At 43.6% G+C, this 20,458-nt stretch overlaps 2 protein-coding genes across 3 annotated transcripts in view; both read right to left on the bottom strand.

The window, feature by feature from the left end:
- Positions 1-922: 922 nt before the first annotated feature.
- The window catches only part of PKN3 (protein kinase N3), a 28,283-nt gene continuing 8,747 nt past the window's right edge, over positions 923-20,458 (bottom strand). For both annotated transcript variants that reach the window (XM_042854214.2, XM_024106113.3), the window contains exons 6-22: positions 19,189-19,387; positions 18,702-18,893; positions 18,327-18,436; positions 17,567-17,710; positions 14,129-14,204; positions 12,624-12,813; positions 10,475-10,586; positions 9,419-9,495; positions 8,019-8,085; positions 7,244-7,335; positions 6,713-6,889; positions 6,561-6,623; positions 5,446-5,522; positions 4,062-4,204; positions 3,555-3,662; positions 2,881-2,961; positions 923-1,846 (exon numbers count right to left, since the gene is read on the bottom strand). In XM_042854214.2, coding sequence (XP_042710148.1) covers positions 1,634-1,846; positions 2,881-2,961; positions 3,555-3,662; positions 4,062-4,204; positions 5,446-5,522; positions 6,561-6,623; positions 6,713-6,889; positions 7,244-7,335; positions 8,019-8,085; positions 9,419-9,495; positions 10,475-10,586; positions 12,624-12,813; positions 14,129-14,204; positions 17,567-17,710; positions 18,327-18,436; positions 18,702-18,893; positions 19,189-19,387 — 2,121 coding nt within the window. In that variant the 3' untranslated portion in view covers positions 923-1,633. The remainder of the gene's footprint in view (positions 1,847-2,880; positions 2,962-3,554; positions 3,663-4,061; positions 4,205-5,445; positions 5,523-6,560; positions 6,624-6,712; positions 6,890-7,243; positions 7,336-8,018; positions 8,086-9,418; positions 9,496-10,474; positions 10,587-12,623; positions 12,814-14,128; positions 14,205-17,566; positions 17,711-18,326; positions 18,437-18,701; positions 18,894-19,188; positions 19,388-20,458) is intronic.
- LOC101952497 (large ribosomal subunit protein uL22-like) lies at positions 4,468-5,072 on the bottom strand. The gene has a single exon (XM_042854215.2). The coding sequence runs from the start codon at positions 5,011-5,013 to the stop codon at positions 4,483-4,485; it is 531 nt and encodes a 176-aa protein (XP_042710149.2). The 5' UTR covers positions 5,014-5,072; the 3' UTR covers positions 4,468-4,482.

Below are 20,458 nucleotides of genomic sequence, written 5' to 3'. Positions count from 1 at the left end.
TGATTTAATGGGGACTCATCTCTGGTTATGGCCAGATCCTGTCTTCAGAACCAGCACAATCCTTTACTGGTAAAGTCTATCCCTGTAGATGAAGGGTTGAAAAACCAAAATCTACATGTTCCTATGAGCTTTCAACAGGGATATTCTTCTCTAGCCGACTAGCCAAAGTGCTGTTCCCTACACATAGTAACCACCATAAATGTGTAGCAGTCCACTCTACACCGTGAAGTGCAACAAGGTTATAATTGCCCCAGTAGTTTGACTTATTCCCCATACTTCTCACTTGGAAATTGTTTAAAGAACAGTTGCTATTTTTGACTTGCTAGTCATACTGGCTAGCTGGGAAGAGGCAACAGCACTCTGCAAAACAGTTTCACAGTCAGAATGTAATGTTTAAATAGTAATTATAAGTGCTAATTACAGCACTGCTACTACAAGAACATACTCATCCTTGTGCATTTTGAGCACCAAATGAAGTTGGTCTTGATAGAAATTATTCTATATTTAGGCTGTTTTTTAGCCAGAGTTGTTTCACAACCAATATTTATTAATTTTTCCGATATAAACATCCACAATATTTTATATTATCTGAGAAAAATACAGCATATACATAGTAAGGTTAAAAAAAACTGGAGAAATAGCCTGAGTGCAATCATTAAAGTGACATACCTGGCCCCAATAAAGAGAACACATACAGAGGGGACAGATCCGAGCAGCTGGAGTGACAAGAGACTCTTATGAAAGGAAGAAGGAAAGGGAAATAGTATTAACATTACATTTACAGAGATAAAGAACACTCTCTGTTAAGCAGAAGATCTGTGTTCTCCCAGCTCCTGATATGTTCTAACAAGCCAGGGCGATGAAAGGCATAAGTTTTAATCAGAAGGGAGAGTCTAATTTACAATAAACAACATGTGCAAAGTTTGTAGGGTTTTAAATCAGTTCTTATTAAAGACAGGAATTAAGATTTAGCAGGAGAGTAGAAATCTAGTTTTTTTTACAAAGCAAGGCTAAAATCTCAGCTTGTAACATCTGGGCAGTTTCCAAACTCAACCTTCATCATTCTGGTTGTATTAAGCCACTGCGCACACACCCCAAAATATGAACACAACTGGGCCTAAATCCTTTGCAAAGAAGAAATAGTGCCACATTTCTTCTCTTAGAAAATAGGTGGAAAGTGCCAGTTCTGCTGCTGCTGATCATCCAGTGCTGAGAAAGCTAGGCAGCTTGCAAGGCCCTGCTGCAGAGGTAGGAGTTTGTTTGGGAAGGGGGTGAAGGCTCTATTTCATTTGGATACATTGTTAAATGAAATCCACTTTAAATTGTGTGTGTCCACAGCTATCCAATGGTGGCATCAGCGTACAGCCAGGTACTGTTTCAAACACAGCCAGCAAGCATGAACCTTCTTCAAGCTCATATCCAGCACTCTTCCTATTAGCATTTGCACACACTGAACAATGCAGTAGAGCAACCAGCTTGCAGAACAGTCTGCTTTCTACAATCCTTAATATTACCAGACCTATGAATAATCTTTGCCTGTTATTAAGTTGACCTTCCAATAGTCAGTTGCGAGTTTCTCTCTAGGATCTCTCAGGGTAATAGTGGTCTGCATGGGCTCCTTACACCACAGCAATCAGACTTCCAGAAAGTGTCTGGAGACAAAGTCAAAGTCCTTAAAGGCAGCCTGTTCCTCAGGGGTCAGGACAGGGAGCTCATCTGGAGGAGTCAGGATTGGCTTCTGGGAGGTAAACTCTTCGTCAAAGTTGCTAATGTCAGTGGGAGCTCTTAAGAAAGGCACAAAAGGGGGCTTCAGTGCTCTGGCAAACAGGGCATCCCAGTCAATCTCCTGTAAATAGAGGAAATTATAAAACCAGATTAGCACCAAGAACAGACTAACAAATTGTGAGATAGTAGGTAGGAAATAGTAGTGTTATGCATCCTTCCTCCCTTCCAGATCAGCTGCAGCATGCCTGATTTCTACAAGGCTAGAAAACAGAAGTGCCAAGATAACCAAAATGAGGTGCACCACAGGAAAGAGAGAGATCACTCCTAAACCAGAGTCTTCCATGAAACTTAAGACTGCTCTTCAGAATGCCAGCCAAGAAACAAAGCTACAGCTCAGACGGTTATTCAGCAGAGACAAAACTAAACTAGAACCATAAGCTCTTATCAGGAGACCATTAAGCAGTTCTCTGTGTAGGGGCTACCCAAAGGAGTGTTTTCATTGCTATAGGGCCTGGCATAGTTCTTTACAAATATTAGCATTTATGACAGGATAATCCTGGACATTGATAAAGCTCAACTGTTTTATACAGTTGGTTTTAGTATTTAAAGTGTTAGTGCCTCAGTAGCCTTCCTTCACTATGTATAAATTATAGCATCCTCTCCACCCTAAGCTATTCAGCGTTCATATTCCTCTGTGAACACACTGACAGTTCAAGTTTTATATTCTAACTGCTCAAACCTTCCTCCCGAATTCAGAGATAGTGATTGCCAGACAATCTGTATGATGGTACCTGCATCTGTATACCCACAGCAAGAGAATTCCCATGCTATAGGGGAGATGTTTGATTGGATGTCTGAAATTAAGAGGTGGGGGACATTTAAGACTCAGTTTGGAGCTGCATATATTGAAATAAAGATCCTGTGCTTGGAAGCCTAACGGTACCAGAAAACAGTCTTTGATCAGGAGGTTCTGAAAGTGACTTATGGAGATAAACGTTTGGCTTTAGGGACCACGTGTCAGAGAAGCTGCTGTTGAGAGTCTCATTTTTAACCAAAAGAAACAGGCAAGTTTGCCTCTATAGCAGCAGAAAGCAAATAGCTCTCCTGCAGCTCAGACATATGAGCACAAAGGTGCACAGGGGGCTGAGCTCTTACCTTGAAAAAGGGCTGGTTTTTAATCTCCTCTGCGTCCCTCTCTCCTGCTCCAAGACGACGTTCTGGACATTTCTGGAGAAGCTGCAGAAAAGACCAATAGACAAATTCAACACATGGAACAAGGAGGGACATGAACAATATTCCAGAGAGAAAACAGAGCAGCAACCATCCAATCTCTTCCACTTGCTCCCTTCATGGCAGGGCCATAACCAGTCAGCACTAAACTCAAGTTTAGTCCATTGTAAACCATCCATTTATATCAGTGGGTGATCCACTGTGGACTCTAAGTAGCATATAAGCCTTAACTATATACGTTGATCCACTGATAATTAAAAATGAAATTCAGCCCTATCCACAGAATAAATCTGACATCCCTACCCTAGAGTTATTTAACGTCTGTCCATTTGAGACTTGGCAGGATAGACTTCAATAGGAACCCTGCTTAATCCTCAATGGCTATACGGATGGCATGTGTGTATGGAGGTGTCAAGGATATGAGAGAGAGAGAGAGAGTGTGTGTGTGGGGGGGGGGGGGGGGTGTTTCCCTGTAGAATATATGGACACCTCTGGAAGCGCACACTCACAAGTGGAAATTCCATCTAGTTAGAAGAGTGTCTCTCTGGCTCTACTTGTGCTGAGGTCTCAGTAAAACCAGGGAGATCCCATTGCAGTACCTTGCGGAGTATGGGAAGTGCCTCAGAAGAAAGGAATCGCGGATAGCGGACCTCTTCATTGACAATGCTGTCAAAGACCTCCTCTTCATTATCTCCAGGGAATGGAGACTGCAGTGGAGACATGTTATTATTTGACATACATAGTATCTGTATCCTACTGTTCGTTTATCACACTGTAAGATGGGGATGATAATACTTCGGAGTTTTGGAAGGATTAGGTAGGGTTTGGCAAGTGCTATGAATGAGGAAAACGTGATATAAATACTAAGGATCCTTATTGGAGAGAACAGAATTAGGAATGTTAGGCTGCTATAGCTGGTTTCAAATCACCACAAAAGCAATTATAGGAATCACTTTTAATGCAAGGGGAACCCAAAGATGTACTTTTATTCACTTAAATTATTTTAAAGACATAAATGAAGAGCAGTTAGGTGCACCCATCCCGTGACCACTCATGTCATGTGGTGAGGCCCACCTCTCCCTTTCCCCAGAGGAAAATGGTCTCACCTCACCAACAAGCATCTCGAAAATGAGCACACCAAGCCCCCACCAGTCCACTACCCGCGTGTATGAGGTGTCTGTCAGGACTTCCGGAGCCAGAAATTCAGGGGTGCCACAAAAAGTGTTAGTGCGGTCCCCAAAACCCATCCCTGTGGAGAAAATGCCTTTATGAATACACCATACACATTCCCAATTGGTTATGCATCATCACATTTTCTGGAAGCATAACAGGCAATGTAGGTGATGACAGCAGGGACGGTGATACTGGACGATGGACAACCTGGCTGAGGATAGAGACAGGTGGGCAAAGAGAGGAGAACTGGCATTAATACATTACTTGAAGGAGGATCTGCCTCTGATCTTGCCGGACACTTGCCCACCCATGTCCATGCACTCTTGAAGAAGCATGGAATCTTCACTAAGGACTCTAGTAGCTTATCTTTTTAGTGATCTTTTTCTTCTGAGCAACTTCCTCTTCTGGCTTTGGAACAATTTGCTCCTTCTCAGTGAGGATCATCTCAATATGACAGGGGGAACTCATGTAGGGGTTGATACGACCATGAGCTCTGTAGGTACGCCTGCGCATTTTGGGGGCCTTGTTGACCTGGATGTGCTCAATTACCAGAGAATCCACATCAAGACCCTTGAGTTCAGCATTACTCTCAGCATTTTTGAGCATGTGCAGTAGGAACTCTGCACTCTTTTTAGGCCAACGCCCCTGTGTCCAGCCCCACTGCTTGGCCTGAGCGCATCTGCCAACTCCACCATTGTAACGACGGAAGGGAATACACTGCTTTTTTAGGGTCACATCCTTTAAGTATTTAGTGGCTTTCCGGATATGCATGTCCTTGATAGCTTGAGCTGTCTCACGAGTGTTCTTGAAGTGGACTCGAAGGTTAGAACCCCTTGACTTGCATGATTTGGTGGGGTTCTCTGGATCAAGTGAGTAGCGGACCATTTTCAGAGCTTAAACTCTGGGGCCACCCGCACCAGGGAAGAGTTTTAGTGTTTCTAAGCTGAGGCACAAAGAAGGAATGTAAAGACACTGTTTATTTAAACAGCAACGCAAAGAAACTTCCTTCAGCCACAATTATCATATAACCACATAGCAAGGACAAGGAAAACAAGCCTGTATGATGCTGCATCCTGGCTCCTCTGAACAGTCAAGTGCATTATAAACCCCTTTATAAATTACCCAGAGAGAAGGAACAGGAACTGCTCCCAACTTCATAGTGGTCAGATAGGAAGGATTTCTTTAAGTGGGATGAACACAATTGTGTTAGTACAGCAATTCCACAAGTTGCGCTTGTGAACATGTTACCAAACCCTAGATGCTCAGTTTCTCCAGCAAGGGTGATGGCTCAATCTTGGTACCATCAAAGTTGCTCACCTTCCTTACACAGCCCAAAATCTGCAATCTTCACAAAGCCCTCAGCATCTAAGAGCAAGTTATCCAACTTCAGGTCCCTGCAGACACAGGAGGAAGAGAATTGGGAGTGAAGTCTGGGAATTGGCATAACCCACAGGCACCAACTTTCCAAAGTGCCAGGGGATGCTTGACCCCCAGCTTTGTCCCAGGCCCTGCCCCTACTCCACCCCTTCCCCCAAGACTCCACTACGCCTCTTCTCAACCAGTTCTGCCCCCTCCCCCGAGCACACCACATCCTCACTCCTCCCCTCTCCCTCCCAGCCTCCTGCCCACCGCGAAACAGCTGTTCGCGGTGGGCAGGAGGCACAAGGGGGAGGGGGAGGCGCTGATTTGCAGAGCCCGCCGGCAGGCAGGAGACACTAGGAGGGATGCGGGGAAGCTGATAGGGGAGCTGCCGGTGGGTGCTCAGCAGCCACCATTTTTCCCCCGTGGGTGCTCCAGCCCCGGAGCACCCCCGGAGTCGGCTCCTATGGCATAACACCAGCTGTTAGGAAGAGGGAAGTAGAATGAACAATGAATAGAGATTGCACTTTCTCAAATACTATATTTCCTTAGAGGATACTCTTCACAGACTATTATATTTATTAATTTATTTTCCTAAGAGCATCTGTAAATGGCTCTCTGCAAGGAGGGGCTTGTGTTATCAAAGGATGTGTCCTGCTAATAGCAGGCCCCATTGCCAGGATGCTCCTGGAAAGAGGACACGTGTTACCCCCCCCCCAGTTCATCTCTGCTTCAGGGTGGATGACTCACTGGCAATATGTCTGACAAACAGTTTCTTAATGACATTCCCTGGCATGGTTAACAGTAAGTTGGTATGGTCAATACAGACACAGGTTTGGATGTGTTGTATTTCTGCCAACTCATTCCAGTCAACTGTGGAAAGGATCCAGTTAAACTCTTGAATGTGATGGCAGGAGCGGTGGGAGGGAAATGTGAAATGTCACTGAGCTGGCTAGCTGGACAGAGTGCTAAAGAAACCCCAGCATGGCAGTGAGCTACAAACTGCACGTGTGGCTCAATGGGCAATTTAATATTTGGGTTGCTGGGCTTCTTACACTTTACTGTTATGTTACCTGTAAATAATTTTCTTCTCATGTAAGAACTGTAGTCCAAGCACTACGCAGGCTGTGTAAAACCTGAGAAAGAGGAAGAGTTTTCACTACAGAGACTTGAGAACCAAGTTAAACATCTATGGTACTTTGAAACCTGAAACAAGCTAACTCACTGCGTCACATGTTCTGGAAAGACATCAGAGTGAATGTGCATCATGAGATCACCACCAGGGGTGTATTCCATCACAAAACATGCATGATCTGGCGTCTGGAAACATGCAAACATATTCACCAGGAACGGGTGGCTGAAGGAGTTGATCACTTCAAAGATTCGCTTCTCACAGTTCAAGCTGTCAGGGTTCAAAGAAAGAAAATGTCAGGGCCAAAGCTCTGCAGAGAAGCCTATGTTTGGAGATGGAAGTATAGAGGAGGATATTTTTACACTTAGAGTTATAGAAACAAAAAAGGGAGATGACATTCATCTTGTGTAGTTCCCAAACCCCAGTTTTATTCTCTTTCCCCCCAGGTGAGTGTTATTTTGCTAGATGCCAGGAGCAACACTATTATAAGCTTCCTTCAAGTCTTGATTCTAGCCCTCTGATGCTTAAGAGGGATCCACTACCACATTAGTGCTGAGACTGACATGATTAGAGAGGTGATCTCACAGCCTCTGGTGGAAGTGCTCCCTCTGGTCAGAGACTCACCTATCAATCTCATCTCTGCTAATGATGTCTTGTTTCTTTAGGGCTTTGATAGCGTACAACTTCCCTGTTGCCTTGTATTGACCTAGCAGCACCTGAAAGACAATAATCCAGCACTCCCAGTCATTCTGAGATTCTTTCATCTGGCTACTTGGACGCCCACCCACACAGCCAGCAGGCACTCACACACACTGCTCCCGTCCATTCCAGAGAGTCATTGTCAAAGCCAAGGCCAAGCAACTCCGAGGAGGGTTTTTTATTTTCCTGAATGCTCTGCAGTGAATAACTCCAGATGGAACTCATTTTAAATTATGCAATTTTTAAAATCTGGAGTGTCAAAGCTGGTCCTATGATTTTATAGCCACTCAGTGCTCCAACTACCCAGGAGTTGTGAGCTCAATCTTTGGGGAGGAAGATCACCTAATGCTGTTCTCTAGTGACCCCTATGGATGATGCAAGGAGTGACCTTGATGGGCTCTGGAGCTAGAGGCATATGAACTACATGGGGCATGTGAAAAGAGGATAGGTGGAGGAACCTGAGCCCTTAAAGGTTCTCTCCAGCCTTGGAATCCCTAAACACTCGAAAGACCCTCTTATTAACAGGAATATCAGCTGTTTCCTTGTGGGGCAGGAGCTGATTTTTCCATTTACAGTTGAATGAGCCTCTTCCCCTTTTGGAACATTTCCACTCTCAAACTATGAGATGCAGAGGTGGAAAAAGAGAGGGGGCCAGCTTTGCACCCGCCCCTTCCAAGGAAGCCCCTTATTCCCACTTTACCTTCCCAAAGTGCCCTCGTCCCAGCATTGCGATGCAGTGAAAATCCTGAAGCTGAACAGTCCTCTTCCTGCAGGCAAACAGAGAAAGCACTACTAGGACAAGACATAGTAAACTCAAAGGTCAGAAATGGATACCAAAGGGAAGGAGGTTTACACAGCAAGAAGCCAAGCCTAAGGAAGCTAAAGGGTAGCTGGTGGGACAAGACCATGTAAATATGAAGGTGCTGTCAGGACAACAATAGAAGAACAAAAGATTGGTGGTGGGATATGGGAAGAAACCAAGTCTGGGGTGCTGCTAGGATGAGAAGGATTCTAGTTCTTAGATAGGGATAGGTAGTGATGAGGGGAGAGTGGGGGTGTTGGAGGGCAAAAAGGGGAATACAAAATGTGTAGCTGAGTGGACAGATGCCATGAAACATTATGCTGGCCACATGCTGTTACCAAGGAAACTAAAACTGTAGATTCTAGGATCTCTTGGAAAAAAATAAAAAGGCAGTTAAAAGGGCTTAGTCTAGGAACATCGTTTGCTGGGAGCAGAGGTTTCCCTCTCCTCTGGTGAGTGAATTGAAGGCCTAAGAATCTAGCCTAGAAAGACACACGTCCCTCCCAGAGAGACGGTAGGTAAGTCAATGTATGTGACTGACTGTGTCCTTGCTACCAACTACAAACCTCCGAAGTGAGGGTGAAAGGACTGATACGTTAATGCTCCTACATAAGGAAATAGTTGAAGCTGTTGATCAGTTAATGTTTATTTTGTTATTCATGCGTTTTTACATAACTGATGGTTCAATATTATTGTTGTTGTGTTTTTTACCTAGCATTTTCTTGTTGCATTTTTCTAGTCTGTATCCTTGTTATATACAGCCCAGTAACAGCATTAGACTCTACAAACAACTTCATTGTTTTATGTATGCCCCTCATGCAATGGAGACTAATTTATCTCAAATAACTACATTAATATAATAAACAAGGGGTGCGGTCTACTGGGGGTGCTTTTGAAGTATGTTACTTAGTATTCAGAGAGGTATATCTAAATAGCTCACATGTTTAAGCCTTAGAGAATTTAAAATGCTTAAAAATGAGGAGCCATTTGAGGGCAGCTAAATTATTTTACCTTCTACTAGAAAGATTCACTCAACTGTATTGCACAGCCTGTTAATAGGTAATGTTCAAGGTTCATTACACAGATAATGCTATGCAGGCATCTGGATAAATAAGGTAAAATGCAGAGTTTTCCTTGTACTATATAAATACAGTATGAAAAGTCGGTTACTGAGCAATTAATTTCCTAATTAGATGTCGTAATACCTATTTAACAGAACTTAAGACTGATGGTCAAAAATTTCAGCTCAATATCCCCTTTCCTTGTGCCCAAAAGAGCCCCATGCGGTCCACAATTACCTCTGAGAAGCCCAATTTGGTGTTTCTGTTACAGCAGAGCTGCAAGTCCTCTCTTCCACATGTAGCCTCTTCAGACACTGAATGGAGAGAAAATCACCACATCCAGTTCTGTGGAATGTTTGCAAAGTCCCACTGGATCAGATCAGAACAGACTGGAAAACCCACACCCAAGCCTCCATCTGTGTCACCCAGCAGTGACCAGAGAGAATGTTCTTCTTGTGATATAAACAGGGATTGTCTCTGTTGTGAGTGGAGTATGGCCCACACAGCACACAAACACAGACTGTTTATGGCTACTTAAACCATTTCTATGTACTGAGCAATGCAATAATAAGATTCTATCTCCCTGTTGGAGTCAGCCCCTAGTGTGGGTACCCATTTGAAAAAGTCTAGGATGAACCATGACTTTCCCAGAAAGTCACTTCACATGTCTCAGTGCAATTCTAGAGAACTCTGGTGACCAGAGATAATGCACTTTCATCTATGGGTGCACACTAAGTAGAAGAGTAAGGTATGTGTCAGGGCACAGGTATTTAACTATTTCAGCACTGAAAACTTGCACCTCTACTTCTCCCCCAGTGACTGCTCCTTTCCCTCAGTGAATGAGATCCCCTCTTCCTTCCCATCCAGCTCACCCAGGAAGAGAGCTTTACATGCCCTCCTGTTTTACAGCACCTGCAAGCTCTGTGTCCCTGCTTTCCTCATGCAGATACTTCTTCCCCACTTCTGGCCTGAAATCCCAAAGTGACCTGCCTGCCACTTTGTTTCTGCAAGGGGAGGCAATTTATAGGATTGGGGAGATAGAGCACCTCCCCTTAGAGTCCAGATCCCTCCCACTTCTGAGTGACCAAAACCCCAAGGCCCAGTCACCCAATTGGACCCCAAATCCCTGGATATTAGCCAGTCTTAATCAACATCTGCCCGAGGAGTCACTAATTTCCTGAGGGTTATAAGAAGTCAAAAAGAACTTGGATTTGAGAGGAAAGGGCAGGGCCCAACCCACTAAAGAAACCTGACCAACACACACAAAATCTCTCTATCAACCCAGATTCTTACCGGAGAGTCTGCAGGAGATGGAGCAATCTCTTTGGAATCTGCTGTCAAAAAAAGGCGTGGAGGCTTAGGGGGAGGTTCCTCACCAAATGTCAGTTTAGCCACTGGATAGTCACTGCATTTGGAAGAAATTTTTAAAGAGGTCACTGTGGAATAGAATATGGTACAACGGACACTAGTGCAGTGCCAGAATTACACGAGTAAGGTTTAAATTAATCCTAAATGCACTGGACAGTAAGACTCCCTGATTCATACCTGGGATTCAAGCCTGTGAGAAATCAACAGGTAGTATGCGCCTTTAAAATGAATTGTAAGGAAATAAGCCTTTATTATGCTGCTGGTGTTTATACTCATGTCAGGATACCTAGCACTCTGACATTACGAGTGATGAAAGTTATAGAAATGCCTATAAATAAAACAGCCATCTGATAAACAATTTAAAGTAAACATCTATTTTTTGACTGCGTCACAGAAATGAAGTTTAGCTTAATAACCAACTTGATCTTCCTTCTTACAAGGGCTAGTGGACCAGTGAAAAATATCCTCTTTTAGAGGAGCAAATCTAAAAGCTAAAATACGTAGCTTTGGAACACATTCAAGTTGGTGGTTAGGTTATTTGCAACCACAGGAAAGAAGGTTACGATCTATACCAGCACCAGTTAAACTGTGGCCCTGTATAGTATTCAGATAGTATATAATGAAGAGAACATGTGCCACATTTGAGTTTGGGCCTGGATAATTTAGCATTTGACCAAATAAAGTTAAGTTTAATACTGATAAAAGTTAAAGCAGCTTTTGACTTTAGGTGAAAAGGCATTGAAGCAGGCCATGCACTTGCCTATTTTCCCCCACCATCACACTCCCAAATTCACTTTCCCAATGTCATGCCTATGTCATAAGAAATGAGTGGAAACACGTGAAAGAGTAATTGCTGATGAACCGTTAATTTTATTTAACGAAGTGAGAATGTGCCTTAGACCATTAGATGGAGATCTGTTACCCACTCCTTCTCACATGAGCCTCTCACAAGTCCTGTTTACAAGGAGTTATCAGCTTGTGGTCACTCACAGATTTTGCAGGAAAATGACCACCTCAGGCTGGATCCTTCTACTATGACCCCAGATTGAGACACCAAATTATTGGTCCACACCAGGCCCACCGACGGGGTGGGAGGGGAAGGAGGAAAGCGGGCAATTGCCCAGAGGCCTGAGTGATTTTAAATGGCCTGGGGGCCCCCGGCCATTGCCACTGCTGTGGTAGCGGCTGGGAGCCCCAGGCCCTTTTAAATAGTCCAGGCAGGCCACAGGGCTCCTAGGTGCACGTGGGGTGGTACCGACGGTGATGAAAGCAACCGGATGGGCATGTGGAAGCCCTGGCTGTGCCGGCAACTCACTGGGCACCAGCAGTGCAGCCGGCAGTAGCTCAGACCCATTGACTGTTCTGCCCTGGGGCCCGGAACTGCTGTTGGTGGGCTAGGTCCACATTGAACAATGGCCAGCATGACAGATCCTAACAGCATGTCAGCACTGCAACGGGGAGGTGTGATTTCCACTGTGAGTAGACAGACTTGTGTTAGCTCACCTTGAGCTAGCACCTAAAAATAGCAGTGTGGACATTGTGACCCTGATGGCAGCTCAGGCTAGCCACCCAAGTGCAAGCCCACCTGACCCCCTGGGTCTGAGAACACAGCAAACACCATTCGGAACCATCTTGAGCTGAGGGCAGTTGAGAAGGAACTGCAGTGGCGACAGATTTGCACCTGCCTATATGCCCCTTGAGCTGAGGGCAGTTGAGAAGGAACACGCAGAGGCATAGTGCGCAGACGCAGACCTTTGGACACTGCTAGCTAAAATCTCCAATTGAGAGTGCCCAAGCACATGCACATCCTATGATGGAGCACCCATAGGGGCATATACTCAAAGAAGAACCATGATTCTGGAAATCTGTCCAATGGTCAACAATAAATCAGAGGTGGCCCTACAATACTGACTGCTCCATAAAAGTTCACACCATCTCAGCGGGTATTAGCTTTTCTTAATAGCCCAAGCTAAGTTTCCTACATAGATCTTTCACCACCCTGTGGAATTTCACCAAGTTTTAATTTTGTGCCCATTCCAGTTTGTCAAATAACATTAACTAGAACAAGACTTACCTGCCCAACATAGACATTGAATCAGTTTGAGTTTGCAGCTGTGTTGGAGAGGTAAAGTCTGTATGAATGGAAGTACGAAGTGGGGGGCTTAGCGTGCTCATGGAACTACATGGAGGGAGGATGCTCATCATTAGACGACCCCAGGTAGCAATGTTTATGTTCATCTGAGAAGCTCGGAGAAACTCCTTTCCTGGAGAAGGAGAAACCCAAATGTTACTGAGATTACCATGCCAAGCAGTACATGAACCATTGCCCTATCTAGTTCATCGAGGCAGCCATTTGATCACCCCAACAAGAGGCCCAATTTGGGGATGGTAGACCAAGAGGCACCATACCTACATCTCCTAGACAATCAGAACAGCTGACAGACTTATAGGTAAGTAACGATGAAAGTATTCATAAGGTCCTAGTAGTTGGAGCTGAAAAAGACCTCCCACTTCATCACGTCCAGACCCCTGCAATGGCGAGGTACAATCCTCACACAGTGGATGTACCAGATATTAAACTGATATTCTACTAGACCCTGGCCAAAAGATAATGTGAAGGTACTATATTCTGATTTTCCACCCCCACTTCCATGCTGAATTTAAGTCTCTCAGCCTGAGAACAGAAAAATTGTGAAAATAAATTGTGGATTATGAGTTTTTAAGGTCTTTCCATGATTTTTGCTGTTTCCTGCAGTATCAAAGTTTTTGTTTAAAAAAAAAAATTGAGCTTTTCCAATTGCAAAGAGCCTTCAGAATATAAATTTTCTCTCTCTCTCTCTCTCTCTCTCTCCAGCTCTGGAGAAAAAGAGCACATGAGCTGTGCCACCCACCAACCCATTCACCTCGCTGAAGTGCCAGCTTTAAAGCCTTGTTGGACAATCAATGTCCCTGTCCACACCATGGCTTTGTCTAAATTTTCTAGGAAATCTCTCACCACTGTCACTTATCTGCGGTAGCACAGGTGGTTAGGGTGACTAGATGTCCCGATTTTATAGGGACAGTCCTGATATTTGGGGCTTTTTCTTACATAGCACCTATTACCTTCCACACCCCGTCCCAATTTTTCACACTTGCTATCTGGTCATCCTACAGGTGGTAGGAACACACATAGATTGAGGCTTGGATCCTACTAGCAACAATCCTGTTAAAAAACTACTAATCATAGCCCCTGACACTGTAATCATGTTAGGAATGGATGTAAACAGTGTTACAACATGTACGTTCCATGTTACAGCCATGCTTCCATCACTTCTCTAGTGAGTGGAGATATTGCCACGCTCTAATAGATCTCACCTACACACATCCATTAACCCAGAAGCATTCCAAAAAGTACCATAAACCAGGGATGCTGGAACAATTTTTATGTGGGGGCACTGAGAGCCATTGAACCAAACTGTAAACCCTGTATATAATGGAAACCACTTCAAGCCATGGGGTGCTGCAGCATCCCCCACATCGACAACCACATAACCATACATGCCCCTAATTGGAGTGGCTGTCAGTTCACAGGCTGGTTACCTTTCTGTTTGGGGAAAATACGTTTCTGGCGCTGCAGATTAGACCGTCTCTCAATCACAGGGTTACAGAAGGTCACCTGCCAGGGAAGCAGAGAAGACTCAATGCTTAGCCTTCTGATCAAATAGACCATTCACACCCATTCAGCAAACTAGGAGTCACATAAGCAGGCAGACTCCAGACTGAGTTACACTATCTACTCCCCTCAGGTGCTATGTTTAAAAAAAAATAATAATAATAATTAAAGTTAGAAGTATCCATTAACATGAAGTACAGAGAATCTGACAAAGGCAGAATGATTGGCTCATAACTAGGGCCCTACCAAATTCACAGCCATGAAAAACATGTCACAGACCATGAAATCTGGTCTTCTGTGTGCTTTTACCCTATACTATACAGATTTCATGGGGGAAACCAGCGTTTCTCAAATTGGGGGTCCTGACTCAAAAGGGAGTTGTGGGGGTGGGGGTCGCAAGGTTATTTTAGGGGGGTTGCAGTATTGCCACCCTTACTTCTCTGCTGCTGCCTTAAGAGCTGGGCGGTCGGAGAGTGGCGGCTACTGACTGAGGGCCCAGCTCTGCAGGCAGCAGCACAGAAGTAAGGGTGGCAATACCATGCCATGCCAGCCTTACTTCTGCATTGCTGCTGGTGGCAGCTCTGCCAGCAGCCGCCGCTCTCCAGCTGCCCAGCTCTGAAGGCAGCGCCACTGCCAGCAGCCATGCAGAAGTAAGGGTAGCAGTACCGCTAGGGTAGGGTAGGGTAGGGTAGGATAGAAGTAAGGGTAGCAGACCCCCCCACACACAACTCCTTTTTGGGTCAGGACCCCTACTATTACAACACTGTGAAATTTCAGATTTAAATACCTGAAATCATTAAATTTACTATTTTTTAAATCCTATGACCGTGAAATTGAGCAAAATGGACCGTGAATTTGGTGGGACCCTACTCATAACATTTCTAAGGTGTCTTCCATCCCAATTGATGCCAGTGTACTTTTCAAATTATATACATAAAGCACCGCTGAAATGTAGTACCCCCAAAGTGGGAAGCAGCAGCCAGTCACTCCACAACACAAGAGTGACAAGAAGGGAAATTTTGGCTAAGAAGACTGGGTCAGACCCCAATTTAGGAAAGATCCCCTGGGATCTTTTGTCTCCTGCAAAGGAGACAGGACTGTGTTTTTTTAAGGATTACCTGGAAGAACTCGTAACAAATTGAGTTCCATGCACTTTCGACTTGTCTACACTGGCAATTTACAGCACTGCAACTTTCTGACTCAGGGGTGTGAAAAAACACCCCCCCAAGCACAGCAAGTTTCAGCGCTGTAAAGTGCCAGTGTAGACAGGGCACCAGCGCTGGGAGCCACACTCCCAGTGCTGGTAGTTACACCCCTCGTGGAGGTGAGTTTTTCAGAGTGCTGGGAGAGCTCTCTCCCAGCAAAGCGCTGCCATGGCAGCACTTTAGCGTTGCCAGTGTAGACTAGCCCTTTATTATCTCAAAAGATAAAGGGATAAGCCCAACCTGATGGGATTTGATCCCATAGTTCCAGACAGTCTGGGTGATTAAAACCTAATCATTAAGCCACCCTCTTTAATGTAAAGTGTTGCTGATGACTCCTAACAAAAGCAAGTCAAAGACTGTGTGTTTTATGTAGTGCCCAAGTAATTACAGTGGGGGCCCTTTAAGGGTCACTCCTGGCTATAAACACACTCATCTTTTTAAAGTATTTCTTCCCTTGTTTTCAGTTGGTGCTTTTGTCCTCAACCATCTGAGTGTAGATTGTATCAGCCACAAAGGCCACTCCTTAGGGTGGGTAATAATCAATTATTGTTGTTTTTTTTTTAATCAGATTTTTATTTTAAATCAATTTTTTAAATTTAAATTAAATAAACGTTTATTTTTTTTAAATAAACCTATTTAGAATGACTTTTTAAATTACGGCAATCTATGTTAAGGCTTAAGTTTACTATAATCTATTAAAATAATTTAAATTAAATAAACACATATAATATGTAGTAAATGTTTGCTGCCAAGTTTTAAAGTCATATCAGTGAACTGGTGAAAGTCACTGGCTAAGTACCTCTCACCACTGTTTGCTGATGTGCTAAACCAGATTTTTCAGCAGATGCAGAAAAAAAAAAATTTGATTTCAGTTTACTCAACTAGTTCAGTTTAATGACTAGTTCAGGGATAGGCAACCTATGGCACGAGTGCCAAAGACGGCACACAAGCTGATTTTCAGTGGCACTCACACTGCCCGGGTCCTGGCCACCAGTCCGGGGTGCTCTGCATTTTAATTTAATTTTAAATGAAGTTTCTTAAACATTTTAAAAACCTTATTTACTTTACATACAACAATAGTTTAGTTATATATTATAGACTTATAGAAAGAGACCTTCTAAAAACGTTAAAATGTATTACTGGCACACAAAATCTTAAATTAGAGTGAATAAATGAAGACTCGGCACACCACTTCTGAAAGGTTGCCAACCCCTGGACTAGTTCATTCTAAGTTAAGAAATCAATGGGAGTTGAAAGTGCAGGAAAACTTGGTTTCCTCTTTCAATCTATGAATCAAAATTAAGTGCAGGAAGATGAAATCTATTCCTTCTGAAATCCTGAAGGACATGGTGACAAGAAACAACCAGTTCAATGTATTAATTACAGATACTTTATTTGTTTAATAAAATAAATCAGTTAGTTTTAAATCCAAAACACGTTTTGATTAACTTTTTCATTAACTTTGTTTAAATGTATCCAGCATATTTAAGGTAGTTTTATTTAATAATTTTTAAATGCTGTTTTGTGCATTTTTTATTTAATTCTAATTTCCATCTACATAGCCCTTGACACAAACACAGGTAAAAAAAATTGATCGTTTAGTAAATAACAAATGCATTATTCACCATTCCAAAAAACAATAAAAAACATTAAAAATTAAGAATCTGAATAAATGAAAGGTAAGCTATATAATTGCTTAAATAAATGTATGTATAACATATCCTCCCTGTTCACTCCTTCCATTCTCAGACAAGCACCTATTTCCAGGGTAGACGCCACACTCTAAACAGGGGGATGGAAACTATTCGAATTGCAAGTGCTCACCATCCCTCCTCCTCTCCCCACTAGAGGACAAGCAGATTACTTTTGAGGTATAAAGACAACACATTGAGTGAGGGTCGAAGTGTATCTAGAGGTTAGAAAAGAGAAATGGGACTCAAGACTCCTGGGTTCTAGTCCCAGCTCCTGCACTGACTTCGGTGTGACCTTGGGTAGGTTACTTCACCTATCCATGTCTCAGTTTACCCATTTGTCTGCAACCTTCTCAATGCAAGGAGAGTCAAACCCAACAGAATTACCTATCACTTCAGTGTATACCCGAAGAAAACTTCTGAAGCAGTGACTCTTCTGGATAAGAAAGGTAAAATCTAGAGCCTTTACCTCTGCAAAAAGCATCCCTTGGGGTTCAAGAGAGAGGCACATCCCATGGCGTTCATTATCAAGAAAGTCATCCAAGCGCAAGAACTTCACTGCACACAGCTCTCTCCAGTCACGCCAATAAACTGCAATCTCCAGCTCCCGGGACTGGAAAAAGAGAAGCAGAGAGCTTGGTAATGGACAAGGCCAATGCCCTGGCACACATACACTCCCATAACCTACACACTCTGAACTCCACCTTTTCCTGCCTTGTAGAAATTCCATGCAGCTAAACGATGCAGTGTATAAGAGACCTGCTCCAAGGAAGAGGTGACATTTCCTCATTCCTATTGCTTCCCACCTCTTTGGTCTTTTCAGACCTTTAGCAGCTACAACTTTCTTTAAAGATTGCTCATTTTCATGTAATTTCTTGACTTTGCTCCTACATAAGACTGAACCTCATCCCAAATATCCCAAAGTGAGGTGTATTGCAGGTAAAAGATGGAACATGGCCGCTCAAATGGAGACAGAAGAGGGGCATCAAATGCTCAGACTGAAGCTATACTAGAGGTAACCTGTGAGTAGATTTAAGAATGAGGAGAAGGCTACATTATCAGTCCCAGTAAAGAGATGAATCAAAAATGGAATGACAAGTATATCACCAAATCCACAGAAATAATTAAAATAAAGTTAAAGATCAAAAAAGGGACACAACAGAGGGGTTCTGAGGACAAGACTGAAGAGATCCTGGAATTCCTATCATCCTACAGAAATAAAGTCTTACCCGATCCAGCTCAATGACAAAGCTTTGATCCCAAGCCTGGTTATTAACTGGGCCCCAGTTTGTCTGACCAACCACTTTATTGTCCACTTTGAGCACAGCGAGCACCTCATCTGGACAAGGGAGAAAGTGTAGGTTACAATCTTTTATATGGTCATAAGTTGGAATATACTTCTTGCTGGAGGTAGCCACACAATCCAATCAGATTTCCAGCACAGGAGATCACTAAGGGGGACAGGAGACCAAATGATTCAGCCTCTTCCCCTGTTTCAGGATCCAAGTTTCCAGGTTTCCTCTCACTGCACTCACACCAGACTGAAAGGTGGCAGGCACATCAGAAGACACCATCACTGATGCAACAGGGAATATCATACTCACTACACAGCTCCTCATTTCGCAAGTGCTTTGCTGCAGTACTGCGGCCATGAATACTCATCCCAGCTCGTGCTCGGGTCAGGGATTTCATGTCACTTGGGCTCCCATGATTGGGAGATGAACCAAACACTCGGGAACGTCCTGGAACTTTTTCCAACAGATCCTGACACCCCATCAGTCTCACTTCTAATGAACCTGAAGAATTTCACCAAAGAGTGTTATTCTCAAGAAAAGTTAAATTATTCTAGTCAGTCCACATAGGAAGTCAGAAACTTTAGATTTATGCTGTCTAGGTATTTTACACTTTTAATCCAGCCTTCAGTAGCTATTAAAGTCATTACAACCTGACAGCTTTTTGGTGGCCTACATGAGACAAACTGAGGACTTGATCCAGTTCCTAGTGGAACAAGTGTCCACCTCACAAAAAACACCAGTCATGACATGGGTATATAGGGAAGAAATATTCCCCATGCCCTGCAGCCTCGGGTACCTGTAAGAGCTGTGGGTTTGATCAGTGAAGTGAAGGGCTGGACGCTGACATGCTGAGCTCCCAGAGAGGAAGCATTCACTAGTTCCTGCTTGATGAGTGCCCGCTTTGGGTGATCAGAAGAAAGCTCGTTAAGCTGCTGCTCCAGGGACAAGCGCAGCAAATCAATCTTCTGAGATGATTCTTGCAAACGACCCTGAGCCTGGTAACAAGGAGCAGAGAAAAAGCTAGTACAGGCTTTGAATTAATAGCCACTGCCATGATCTTGGTACTACTAACACTTCACAAGTGACCCAACTTCCCATCCTCAAAGGCCAGGCACCATCCTGCTCATGAAGGACAAGAAGGGACTATCAGCACCACTCATTCATCGCAACTCACTGCTGCTGAGGGTCAGGAGGATTCTGCCCTGAATAAGCTCCCACCACGCTATTTCCGACTTGAAGACCAGACTAGGATCAAAAATCCAAAACTGGTTTCTTACACACCAGTGCACTATAAGCAGCCACCACTTTGGACTCCAAAAGATTTCCAATTAAAAATGACTGGTATAATGAATGCTCAAGTTGGATAATTACTATAACTAACACTTCACAGTTATATAGAGCCTTTCATCTGACACCTTCAAAGCTCTCTACAAACATGAACTATGGCTCACAAAAGCCCTGTGGGATAAGTATTATCCTCATTGTACAGATGAGTAAACGGAGGCACAAAAAGGATAAGTGACTTGGCCAAAGTTACATAGCAAATGAGTGAAATTTTTTATTCATATTTTCCTGTTCTGACCATTAGAAAAATTAAAGAGAGTGTTGTTTAGTTTACTATAAGTTCATTTTTTTCTGTCTTAGCTTTATGATGTAAGTCAGTTGGCAAGTTCTGGAAATGTAACGTCTCTCACAAGAACAGCATATGATGGGAGAGCTTTATATGTGGCTTTTTTAAAAACAGTCATTGCATATTACATGCAATGAATCAGATGGCAATGACAACCACAGAATCTCTCAAACAGCCAGTAACAGCAGTTATACAAGGGAATTATCACCTTCTACCGTTACAGTTGCTGGGAGTAGCAGCTGCCACAACATCATTATGAGCAGGGACTGCAGTATTATGGCAGTGCTGGAGGATTTAGACCAGTGTCATGGGACTTGGCAGTAGGGAGCCACCATGTCATTGCTGAGAACAGGGCTAGGGCATTAATGGGCAACAGCTGTAATACTGTTTTTCCTCTGACAAAAAGGTTACTATCCAGCATACAGAAAGACACCAC

Source organism: Chrysemys picta, chromosome 18 (genome assembly GCF_011386835.1).
Source record: "Chrysemys picta bellii isolate R12L10 chromosome 18, ASM1138683v2, whole genome shotgun sequence".
Lineage (NCBI taxonomy): Eukaryota > Metazoa > Chordata > Testudines > Emydidae > Chrysemys > Chrysemys picta.
The sequence above is the reverse complement of the archived record's forward strand: the minus strand, read 5'-3'. Positions and strand labels throughout refer to the sequence as shown.